This window comes from Elgaria multicarinata, chromosome 8 (genome assembly GCF_023053635.1).
Source record: "Elgaria multicarinata webbii isolate HBS135686 ecotype San Diego chromosome 8, rElgMul1.1.pri, whole genome shotgun sequence".
NCBI classification, from domain to species: domain Eukaryota; kingdom Metazoa; phylum Chordata; class Lepidosauria; order Squamata; family Anguidae; genus Elgaria; species Elgaria multicarinata.
The window spans coordinates 114,314,051-114,326,680 of NC_086178.1; the positions used below are offsets into that span (position 1 = coordinate 114,314,051).

The window sequence follows — 12,630 nt, forward strand, 5'->3', positions numbered from 1 at the left end:
AATCCGTTTCATTCAAGAGTGCCTGGAGTTGTCCTGCATCATTTTAAAGTAATTTTCATCGTTACTTTAAGCTAACTGAGTTCCTATACATTTTAATTCACTTTTCACATGTTCTTTGCTGTTGTTTTCCTGGCTGCGACATAAATTCAACAGCTGAACCTTTTCCTAGCAAGTACATATGGGGGTGGGGGTGGGGGAGGAAATTGACCTTCTATACAAGTCAGCAACCTTACTATAGTCTCTCAATCTGTAGAATATGGAGTTTTGTTTTGTTTTTAAATGGCATGCATGGTGTGGTGCCCCCCCCCCCCACCTAAGCCAACACAGGCTGGGTGTTGTTGTCATTGTGGTCTGAAAGAAAGAATAAACCATGAGAGGAGCCTGAGATGGAAAGAGGAGATGTTTTGCATTAAAAGTTTTAATATGAGTCAGCAAAACTTAGTCCATCAAGGAAAAGTGACAGAGAAAGCTGGAGATGGGGATTCTGACAGTATGCCTGGGTGGTGGTGGTGGCGGAGGTGTTTCCCAACGAATGGGTATAAAGCAGGAATAGGCAACATCTGGGTGGCCGGAGGACTGCATTGCCCCTCCCGAGCCCATTGAGGGCTGTACCCCACCCTTGCAGCTGAAATTGCTTTGACAGCAACAAAAAAACAGCAATCCTGCTTGCAAAGAAGACATGTCATAAGAACATAGGAAGAGCCATGCTGGATCAGACCAAGGGTCCGTCTAGTCCAGCACTCTGCTCACACAGTGGCCAACCAGCTGTTGACCAGGGACCAACAAAGCAGGACGTGGTGCAACAGCCTCCCACCCATGTTCCCCAGCAACTTGTGCATATAGGCTTACTGTCTCAGATACTGGAGGTAGCACATACACATCAGGACTAATAGGCACTCCAGGAATTTATCCAACCCCTTTTTAAAGCCATCGAAATTGGTGGCCATCACTACATCTCACGGTAGTGAATTCCATAGTTTAACTATGCACTGTGTGTAGAAGTACTTCCTTTTATTTTTCCTGAATCTCCCACCAATCAGCCCCTGCTTCTAGTATTATGGGAGAAGGAGAAAAATGTCTCCCTATCCACATTCTCCATAACATACATAATTCTGTACTCCTCTGTCATTTCTCCCCTCAGCCTCCTTTTTTCCAAGCTAAACAATCCCAGCTGTTGTAACCTTCCCTCCTAGGGGAGATGCTCCAGCCCTTTGATCATTTTAGTTGCCCTTTTCTGCGCTTTTTCCAGCTCTATAATATATATATATATATATATATATATATATATATATATATATATATGCGTGGTAACCACTACTGTACAAAGCATTCTAAGTGTGGTCACACCATAGATTTGTATAAGGGCAGTTATACTGGCAGTTTTATTCTCAATTCCTTTTCTAATAATGCCTAACATGGAGTTTGCCTTCTTTACAGCGGCCGCACACTGGGTGGACAGTTTAATTGAGCTGTCCACCACCACCCCAAGATCTCTTTCTTGTTCAGTTACTGCCAGCTCAGATCCTATTAGGGTTTTTTGCCCCAACGTGCATCACCTCACACTTGCTTACATTGAACCGCATCTGCCATTTGGATGCCCTCTCTCCCAGCTTGGAGACATCCCTTTGGAACTCCTCATAATCCCTTTTTGTTTTAACAACCTTAAATAATTTGCTGCCACTTCAGTGCTCACTCCTAATTCCTGATCATTAATGAACAAGTTGAAAAGAATTGGTCCCAATACCGATCCCTGTGGGACCCCACTATTTACTTCCCTCCATCAGGAGATTTGACCATTTATTCCTACTCTCTGCTTTCTGTTCTCTAATCAGTTACTGATCTATAAGAGGACCTCTCCTCTTATTCCATGACTGCTAAGTTTGTTCAGGAGTTTTTGGTGAGGCACTTTATCAAAAGCCTTTGGGAAGTCCAAGTAAATAATGTCCACCGGATCACCTGTCTACATGTTTGTTGACACTCTCAAAGAATTCTAGAAGATTAGTGAGACAAGACTTACCTTAGTGGGAGCCATGTTGATTCTTCTTCAGCAGGACCTGCCCTTCGATATACTTACTAATTTTGTCTTTAATAATGCTTTCAACCAGTTTACCTGGAACAGATGTAAAACTAACTGGCCTGTAATTTCGTGGATCCCCCCTGGATCCCTTTTTAAAAATTGGTGTTACATTGGCCATCTTCCAGTCCTCTGGTACAGAGGCTGAGCTTAGGGACATATTGCATATTTTTGTTAGAAAAGTTGTAATTTCATATTTGAGTTTTTTGAGAACTCTAGGACGGATACCATCTGGACCTGGTGATTTATTTGCTTTTGATTTGTCAATAAGGTTGAGAACTTCATCTTTTGTCACCACTATTTGCCTCAGTTCTCTCCCTTCCTGAAAACATGAGTTCAGGCACAGGCATCTGTCCTGTATCTTCTGCAGTGAACACCGAGGGAAAGAATTCATTCAGCTTCTCTGCAATCTCCGTCCTCCTTAAGTACTCCCTTAACTCCATTGTCATCCAACGGTCCAACTGCTTCCCTAGCTGGTTTTCTGATCCTGATATATTTAAAGAAATCTTTATTGTTGGATAAAGTTGTTGATATTATTAGCTCTTCAAAATGCTTTTTTGCATCTCTTATTGTTTGCTTGCATCTCCTTTGTGTCATCTTGTGCTCCCTTTTATTTTCCTCACTTGGGCAAGACTTCCATTTTCCGAAGGAAGCCTTCTTTGCTACAATAGCTTCCTTGACACAGCTTGTTAACCATGCTGGTGACCTCTTGGACTTGGTGCTACCTTACCTAACCTGTGGAATACATTTTAGGTGAGCTTCTATTATTGTGCTTTTGAGCAAACTCCATGAATTTTCCACAGATTTCACCCTCTTGATTCAACTCTCTTTTCACCAGTTCCCTCATTTTAGAGAAGTTTCCTCTGTGGAAGTCAAATGTAACTGCGTTGGACTTCCTGGGCAGTTTCCCACTTAAATATATATTGAATCAGATAGCACTGTGGTCACTGTTACCGACTGGTTCAACAATATGTACATCTCATATTAGGTCCTGGGCAACACCACTCAGGATTAAGTCCAGGGTCGCCTCCACTCTGGTAGGTTCCATGTCCAATTGTTCCAGGGCACAGTCATTTAGGACATCAAGAAATTTAACCTCTTTGTCATGATTCGAATATGCATTTATCCAGTCAATGTGAGGATAATTGAAGTCACCCTTTATTACAACACTTCCTTGTTTGGAGCCCTCCCTGACTTTGTTTTCCATCTTGAGGTCACCCTCAGCATTTTGGTCTGGGGGACGATAACACATTCCAATGGAGTGGGACATCGGAGTTCGGTCCCTGAAGGTCCCACCCATGTGCCTTGTTTCCTTGCACAATCACAGGGTTTTTTTTTGTTGCCAGCACAGTGGGAAATTAAGCAGCAGGAGCAAGGGGCTGCAAAAACTGCCATTAGAGGCTGCATGTGGCCTGTAGGCCTTGTGCTCTCCATCCCCGGTATAGAGAGTTGGAAAATTCAAACAGAAAGCTGTCAGAAAATAGAGGAGTTGAATCACTGACAAGTTCAAAAAAGGGATGCATGGAGGCAGAGGGTGCTTTTGCACATACAGCTTCATCAGTCTTCTTGGCCACATGAAGTGATTGCTTAAATGTTTAAAACAGCCATCATGGATCAAATACGACAGGTAGAACCTTCCTCACATAACGTTACTTACAGTGTTTTTCAACCATCCATACACTCAGCTGCAAGTCATGGAACGATGAGATATGGGACATTTACATGTGAGGATCTGCCCCAAGTCAGAATGATGGGGTCCTAAGTAGCCAAGGTATCAGCAATGCAGGATGTGTCACTGGGGGCAAGAAAGATCAGATGACAGAATATAAATTGACGTGAAAATCAAGTCCTCAGCCCTAAAATTACTAGGTTGACAAAGTAGAAATAAGAGCACTCCTACAAGCAACTTGCTACCAGAATCTTGACCTGTGCTGCTGTACGTCACAAGAGACTTCCTTTGGGGCTGTCATTAGCTGTCCCTCGGCTTCCATGAGGATATTTGTGAGCAATTGCTGAGCTTTTGGGGTTTCAACTCATATGCAGTGCTCTGGTAACTAGACCCTCATTTAGGGCCAAACTAAGTGTGAAAAAGGCGATACAAGAAATATCTCCAACAGTGTGTGTGTGTGTGTTTACTTTAATGCAGCCTGTGGAGCTCCAAAGTTGATTGGAGCAGTGATGCTCGAGGTGGGCTTGGGGATGGAGCACCTATGTGAGAAGACTTCTCTGTCTTCCTTCTCAAACCCACTACTATTGTAGAACATGTTGTATGCCCAATTTGCATAAATCAGTCCATTCATAAACGCTTGAGTTCCTGCTTGTAATCTTCATCATATAGGTGCAGACTAATGCATTTTCTTGCTGTTGTTGTTGTTCCTGCTGCAGGATCATCAGAACCAAAGTGCAGCAGCCTTTCCACCCAACACCAGATGGGAGTGGGACAGGAGTGACTGCACCTGGACATACTATAGGTAAGAGGAAATTAGGGAGTCAGGAGGGAGGAGAAGAGGCAGAAACTGAGTGATTTCATCCACAGTTCCAGCACATAGTGAAACAAAGGGGAAAGTTTAGGTGAGATAAAGAGCGTCATCAGATGACCATTTTATTGCACACTCATTACTGGTCACTCACAGTTTTTTGCGGGTCCTTTTCATAGAATCATAGAATAGCAGAGTTGGAAGGGGCCTACAAGGCCATCAAGTCTAACCCCCTGCTCAATGCAGGAATCCACCCTAAAGCATCCCTGACAGATGCTTGTCCAGCTGCCTCTTGAAGGCCTCTAGTGTGGGAGAGCCCACAACCTCCCTAGGTAACTGGTTCCATTGTCGCACTGTTCTAACAATGGAATCAGAGGCTCTTGCGCATCTCCCACTCCTTCTGGAGGGATTCTACACAGCCTACTGAAGGCGCACGCAAGCGCCTTCAGTGCACCCCCAAAATGATTGTGTAGATCCTGCCTGAAGAGACGCAGGAAGAGGCGGAGGAGGAGGCAGCTGGGGAATCCAGCCGCGTCCTTGCCGCCACCGCCGCCCACCTCCCCGCCAGCCTCCTGCTGGTAAGTAAGGTAAGCAGAGCCGCCGCCGCTGCGGCAGAGAAGGGGCTGCTTGGCGCGGCACAGCACGGCGGAGCTGCTGCTGCTGCTGCTAGGTGGAGGGAGGGAGGGAGGCGGCCCGGCCCGGGTCTCCTCGCTGCACTTCGGGGGGCTTTGGCCGGGGGCAGCAGGAGGTGGGCGGCGGCGGCGGCAGCAAGGACGTGGGCGGATTCCCCAGCCGCCTCCTCCTCCGCCTCTTCCTGCGTCTCTTCAGGCAGGATCTACACAATCGTTTTGGGGGCGCACTGAAGGCGCTTGCGTGCGCCTTCAGTATGCAGTGTAGATTCCCTCCTGGTCTTTTTTCCACAACAAAATAAGACCCAGTAAATCCAAATTATAATTTTTTGGGGGGAAGCAAAACTTTCCGCCATTTCCTGCTGTGTGCAGGAAAAGCAGCGTGATAAAAATGCCCAGTGAATGGGCCACCGTGTGAAGGAAGAGGAAGCTACTGGTTGCTATTGTGGGGCAGCAGCAGGAAGCCAAAGCGATGGTAGGGAAACGCGATTCCCCACCCCCCACCCCGTCTGATATCACTCAAAGAAGCTCTCATGACTGAATGTTCAAGGCGAAGAGGCGCCAAGCTTGCCAGCTAGCCAGGCTTGGGTTTAGTGCACAGAGTGGCAGCTCGCATTTGCTCATCCAACATTCATTCACTCATCTGTCTTTAATATTCCCATTAACAAAAGGTTCTCTGGGCAGATTACAAAATGCTTTTCGTGTTTGTGTGACTGCTTTCTATTCCATTGCTTGGGGAGTTTCAGTGTCGCAAACACATCTTCTGTTTTAGAAGAGTTAGTCACTACTCAGCAAACTGATCTATAATTGTGTGCATAATCCCCCGTAATTTGTCCCTCTCTCCACATTCCCCATATTCATGGACAGGAAAGCCTCCCCTCCACCCTACTCACTTTCAAAACACCGTAAACTGGGATGCAACTTGACTACAATGCAGGAAAGAAGCAGTCTGCACTTTGGAGAGGATGCTAAAGAGCAAAATATTTCCCACATTTTTGTGCACGGTCTTCAAGCTGAAAAATGCCACCATGTCTGTGTATACAGGCCTGTCTTTAATTTCTATGCAAATAAAGATTATATCAAGAGAGGAAGAGTTATACTGGAGAAGCAGGAGATGGGAGCGAGGGGAGGGAGGGAGGGAGGGAGGGAGAGAGAGAGAGAGAGAGAGAGAGAGAGAGAGAGAAGGTGCTTAACCCTTTCCCTGCCAGCTGCATTTCTATTACAACTCTTCCCTCTCCCCAGCTGCTTCCCCATATGGAATTTTTAGGCAAACGTCTGGGAAAACCTGGACCTTAAAGATGGCATCCTTGTACTAAACAAGCAAGAGACCAAATCAGCAACCCACATGGGAAAACCATGCATTTGCAGAATATGTGTGTTGTGTTGTACCCCGCCTTGATCCAGAGGGAGAGGCGGGTAACAAATAAATAAATTTATCATCATCATCTTGAATAGCTTCACTGGACATCCATTTGTAAAACATACCAAGTAGAGACTCAGTTCAATTTACTTTGATTATACTGCCCCAGGCCATTCTAGGCAATACCCCTTGCCACTATAATGCCTTCGATCCAGTGCCAGTAGCATGGTCTCTTTTCCCTAGATGTGTGGTCTTGAAACACCTCCCTTGGAACTTGCCTGACTCCCTGCCCCTCTTGTTTTTTTCAAATAAATTGTTTAACTGGGAAGCTGTCATGTTGCAAAGTGAAGGGATGGCTCCAACACCATCTTTAATCTCAAGAATGACTCTTGACCTGACATAGGCCCAGAGGTATCCTTAGAGAATAAAAATGGCAGGTGGCTGCAGCCCAGGGCTCATTTGGAAGTGTGCTGTTCGAAGAAGCTGGATGGCTTGACAAGGAGTCGGGCGGGGTTGCCTGTGCTGTGCGTGTGCTTTGCCAGAGGTGGGGTGGGAAGGATGGCTTGTTTCTTTTGTTTACTTGTCTTGGTGTCGTGCCTGGATTTGTAAGTAGGTTTGGAGAGGAGGGTGATGTGGTGTGTGTTTTGCCTGGGTTTTACGTGTGTGATCTGTGTGTACGTTTTACCTGGAAGAGGGTGTTTTTTTGTGGGGGTGAGCTAAGTGTGACTGTGTGGTATAGATTGGTGTCTTGTCTGTGTGTAAGCTTAGACCCTACTTCTACTTAGGCAAAGTTACATTTCTTTTAGCCTCACCAGTTTGCCTTCCTTCCCTAACCCTTTCCCACCCAGCCACAAATGCTTCCAAGGTCCTTGAGCTCTCCCTTCTTCTGCTTCTTATGGGTGGCTCTCCCAAGTTGCACCTATTTCCTATTCTACCTCCACCTTCATGCTCAAGACTCATTGGCACGTAGGCCCTTTACTCATATACAGGGGCACTGTCTTACCTCTGGACTGCTAGAGCTTTCTGAGTCATGGCTGTCCAACACTTCCATGGATAGAGTGGCTGCTTCCTCTGAGGTTCACCTATCAGCTTTGCCATCTGTCTGTTGTGTTAGGGTAATAGCATTTTCTAGCAGCAAATTATTTCAATTTTATTATTAGTGGGAAAGCCGTGTGTGTGTGTGTGTTTTAAAATCATATTTGCATTAGGAGGAGAACCTAATTCATTTTTTTCAGCCTCACTAGTTAATCAAAGGGCAATTTATATTCTGTGATTAAAACTTTAGTTGATTAATCAGGCTAACTGATCTATAACTGGGGTTTCCAATATGGTGCCTGCAGACAACTCCATTGGCGCCCACCAGATTCACTGCCCTTCCTAATAAATGGGAGGCTGGCATGCTGCAAAGTGAAGCCTCCAATGCTGTCTTTATTTCCATTAATGCCTCTGGGCCCATGTGGATTCCAGAGGCATTCTTACACGATGAAAATGGTAGGTGATGGAAGCCCAGTGCTTCATTTGGGAGTATATTCAGATGCCCAGAAAAAGAAAAAAAAGGGTAAGCTGGGGTGGTGGGGTGGTAGAGAACATTCCAGGGTGCAAGGAAGAATGGTGAGGGTGTGTGTATGTTGCCTGGTATGTGTGCTTCACTGAGTATCACCAGATTACCTTTTGCAAAATAGGTATTTTATTGTGATTTATGGGTACAAATATATGATTTGGCATTTGGGGGTTAGACCCTACTTCAGGTTTGTACTCAGTTTCTGGGCAAAGTTACTTGTCTCTGAACCTGATAGAATCATAGAACAGTAGAGTTGGAAGGGGCCTATAAGGCCATTGAGTCCACCCCCTGCTCAATGCAGGAATCCACCCTAACAGATGGCTGTCTAGCTGCCTCTTGAAGGCCTCCAGTGAGGGAGAACCCACTACCTCCCTAGGTCATGGGTTCTATTGTCGTACTGCTCTAACAGTCAGGAATTTTTTCTTGATGTCTAGCCGGAATCTGTCTTCCTGTCACTAGAGCCTATTATTCCATGTCCTGCTCTCTGGGATGAGTTTCCTTCTGTGAAATGGAGTAGAAAATTGTGGGTTTAAAAGAGTGCTTTTATTTTGAGATTCAGACCCCACCTCTGACTTGTATTTAGATTCCTGGGCAAGTTAATTTTCTTTTAGCTTCATCAGTTTGCCTTCTAGAAAATGAGTGTTTTGTAACAAGTCAATCATTATGTGAATGGTAAACAGTGGGGGGGTGGCAGGGGGGGGCAGCTGTCCCATGGCAGTGATTTTGTGAGAGTGCCCGTAACTGTCTTGCAAAATATCAAATGTCCCCCAAAAGTTTGGGCCCTCTCAAAAGTCTAACTTGTCAAAAGTCTAACTTATAATTTTGTTGCGTATTTTAAACTTTTTTTTTTTTACATTTCTTTTCCTATGTTTTAAAATGTATGTTTTAAACTTTATAATACCGTCTTGCCCAGTATTGGGCAAAAGGCAGGATACAAATAAATATAATAATAATAATAATAATAATAATAATAATAATAATAATAATAATAATAACAACAACAACAACAACAATAACAACTACTACTTTCCCCCAGAGTTGGGGAACTGAATCTATTAGATATCAGTAACATTAATGCTGCTGTAGGATCAACATTTCTCCTTAGGTCAAAACAATGCTATGATGTGACTTTATCATAACATCAAACAGAGGCCCAAAATGTTTGTTCATTCTTTCTTTCTTTCTCTTCCTTTCCCAGACTTCCATTAACTAACAATATAAAGAGGGTTTTTCAAAGGAATATTTGGAACAGCGCAATATTATGTGATTATAATAATGTGTGTGTGCATAGTGCATGCCACTGTAACACCCCCATGCATTTTCCTTGTGTGCACACACTTACTTTGATTCTTAGAGCACGGATGGGGAATCTCCAGCCCATGTCATAACATTGGCAACATCACATGATTTGTTAAGAAAGGGCTTCTCATGTTCTAGAATGATTTCCTTCATTTTGGAAACTTAAGTGAATTTTCTGTGGAAAGTAGCACTGGAGTCTGCAGGTAGTGCCTTTGGCAGCAGTAGGAGAAATGGTATGCTTGATCCCCAAATGCTTGAAATGGTCTGGGGTTCTAGAGGAGCCTGAACTACTCACTTTGCTTTTCACATTGTCATCAGTAACTTAATAATACTACTTACGCATGACTTGGATTTTTGAACTGCACAAAATGTTCTTTTGGAATTGCACTCCCCCCCCCCCCCCCGAACTGCACATTTTATGTATGGGTGCACATTTAAAAAGCACTGCATCACACAGTAGCTGACACATTGTGCTTGAATGGAAATTTTATTGCAGAAAGAAAAACAGCAAAATAAAAGAAATACATCTTCTCCAAGGCCTCAGAACTATAGTTTCCCGCCTCCTCCTTGGCCTTTTATATTGTTGTTTTTTCCATGAAATAAATGTTCCTCACATGAGTTTGGGGAAAGTCTAACTCTTTCCTAACTAGTGCTTCCATTGTGAGGAAACTGCATTTCTCCCAGTTTGTAGCCAGAAAGTTTGCCTTTTGGAGAGGAATATTATTATTATTATTATTATTAATTATTATTATTTGCATTTGTATACCACCCCATAGCCGAAGCTCTCTGGGTGGTTCACATAAGATAAAAACACTTAAAAGTAATATATAAAGATTAAAAACCACAAAAACAAGCAAAATACCCATACATTTAAAACCACTATAACAACTTTAAAAACGATGAGCCAAAAAACCAGACTCACGGTCATTACATATTGCTAAATGCCTGGGAGAAGAGAAAAGTCTTGACCTGGCGCCGGAAAGATGACAATGTCGGTGCCAGGCGGGCCTCATCAGGGAGATTGTTCCACAGTTGGAGGGCCACCACAGAGAAGGCCCTCTGTCTTGTTGCCACCCTCCAAGCTTCCCTCGGAGTAGGCACCCAGAGGAGGACCTTAGATGTTGAACGTAATGTTCGGGTAGGTTCATGTCGGGAAAGGTGTTCCGTCAGGTATTGTGGTCCCAAGCCATGTAAGGCTTTGTAGGTTAAAACCAGCACCTTGAATTGGACTCGGAAACATATAGGCAGCCAATGCAAGTGGGCCAGAGTGGGTCTTATATGCTCTAACATTCTAGTCCCAGTTATCAATCTGGCTGCAGCATTTTGCACAAGCCACAGCTTCCAAACTGCCTTCAAAGGCAGCCCCCATTTATTTTCTGCCAATAAAAATCATACGCAAGTAGAGCAGAAAGTGATCAGTTCAAACCAATCTTTATATTATGGCTACAACCTTAAAAAAAAGCTTATTTGATAAATTGTGTCAGTTCAATCAAATAACTCTTCAATTATCAGACAAATCTTAGAGCTTTTCTACATGAGTTTATTGTGGGCTCATCATTCCCTACTTACTTTATGAGTTCTTTAGATGATGTTGTGACCCTTCCGTTTCGGTTCTGTTTTAAAAAGCACTTTCAGCCAGTTTTTTAGAGCAGAGAAAATGCAGCATTTATAAAAGCAAAAGATTTGTTTTTCCTTTGTGCAATTGCGCTATTCTGCCACTGAGAGGTTATGCAGTGGGAAAGCAGGAAAGGAAACACTGTTCGAATAGTGCTGTGACAAAAGCAAAAGTATATACAACAGATCAACAGATTTGTGTTGAAAAGGGATGGGGTGGGCAGAGAAGTTAGATCTCTCCCCAAAGTTAGAATAGTAATCTACTATTATGAGATAGTCCATCTCTAGCTATGTGAGCAAATCTGCCCCCATTTTTCCCCAGGGTCAGCTCAGGATGTTATGTGAGTCTCCTCTTGTTATCTTACTCTATGCGATTCAGAGATCTCACATGTTCATTTGAGAGCATACATGGAACATTCGTGCCAGGCCAGTATGCAGATTCTCTCACTCTCTGGAGGCAACTCTCAATTCCCAAGTGTGAAGAGTGTACCTCTTTCATTATGTTTAAGAGCAATGCTACAGAAACTATAGCTCTGTTACCGCTAAGGAAAATCCCATCTTGTGAGCTGAGCTCCTTTCTAATTGAAAAGCATCATGCAGCCTCTCCTGATAGCTCATGCTTTACTTCAGGCCAACCCTCAAGGATAATATGTTTGACCATCTGTAGACTCTTGTCCTGAGCTGTGCCTTCATGTAAGCAAGGAGATTCATTGGAGAAGAATACTCAGTAGAGCCTACCAGTGAGCCCCCTTTACCTACCAATCAAGGTAAGCTCTGCTTAAAACGTCTGCCAGGAGGAGATCGTTGCCTGGGTGGTACTTGATCATAGAATCATAGAATCATAGAATAGCAGAGTTGGAAGGGGCCTACAAGGCCATCGAGTCCAACCCCCTGCTCAATGCAGGAATCCACCCTAAAGCATCCCTGACAGATGGTTGTCCAGCTGCCTCTTGAAGGCCTCTAGTGTGGGAGAGCCCACAACCTCCCTAGGTAGCTGATTCCACCGTCGCACTGCTCTAACAGTTAGGAAGTTTTTCCTGATGTCCAGCCGGAATCTGGCTTCCTTTAACTTGAGCCTGTTATTCCGTGTCCTGCACTCTGGGAGGATCGAGAAGAGATCCTGTCCCTCCTCTGTGTGACAACCTTTTAAGTATTTGAAGAGTGCTATCATGTCTCCCCTCAATCTTCTCTTCTCCAGGCTAAACATGCCTAGTTCTTTCAGTCTCTCTTCATAGGGCTTTGTTTCCAGACCTCTGATCATCCTGGTTGCCCTCTTCTGAACACGCTCCAGCTTGTTTGCGTCCTTCTTGAATTGTGGAGCCCAGAACTGGACACAATACTCTAGATGAGGCCTAACCAGGGCCGAATAGAGAGGAACCAGTACCTCACGTGATTTGGAAGCTATACTTCTATTAATGCAGCCCAAAATAGCATTTGCCTTTCTTGCAGCCATATCGCACTGTGGCTCATATTCAGCTTGTGATCTACAACAATTCCAAGATCTTTCTCGTTTGTAGTATTGCTGAGCCAAGTGTCCCCCATCTTGTAACTGTGCATTTGGTTTCTATTCCCTAAATGTAGAACTTGGCATTTATCCCAATTTCATTCTGTTGTTT

The 12,630-nt window shown here is 44.2% G+C and overlaps 1 protein-coding gene across 2 annotated transcripts in view; it reads left to right on the top strand.

The window, feature by feature from the left end:
* PAX2 (paired box 2) overlaps positions 1-12,630 on the top strand; it is a 211,185-nt gene that overhangs the window by 60,065 nt on the left and 138,490 nt on the right. For both annotated transcript variants that reach the window (XM_063133210.1, XM_063133209.1), the window contains one exon: positions 4,460-4,545. In XM_063133210.1, coding sequence (XP_062989280.1) covers positions 4,460-4,545 — 86 coding nt within the window. The remainder of the gene's footprint in view (positions 1-4,459; positions 4,546-12,630) is intronic.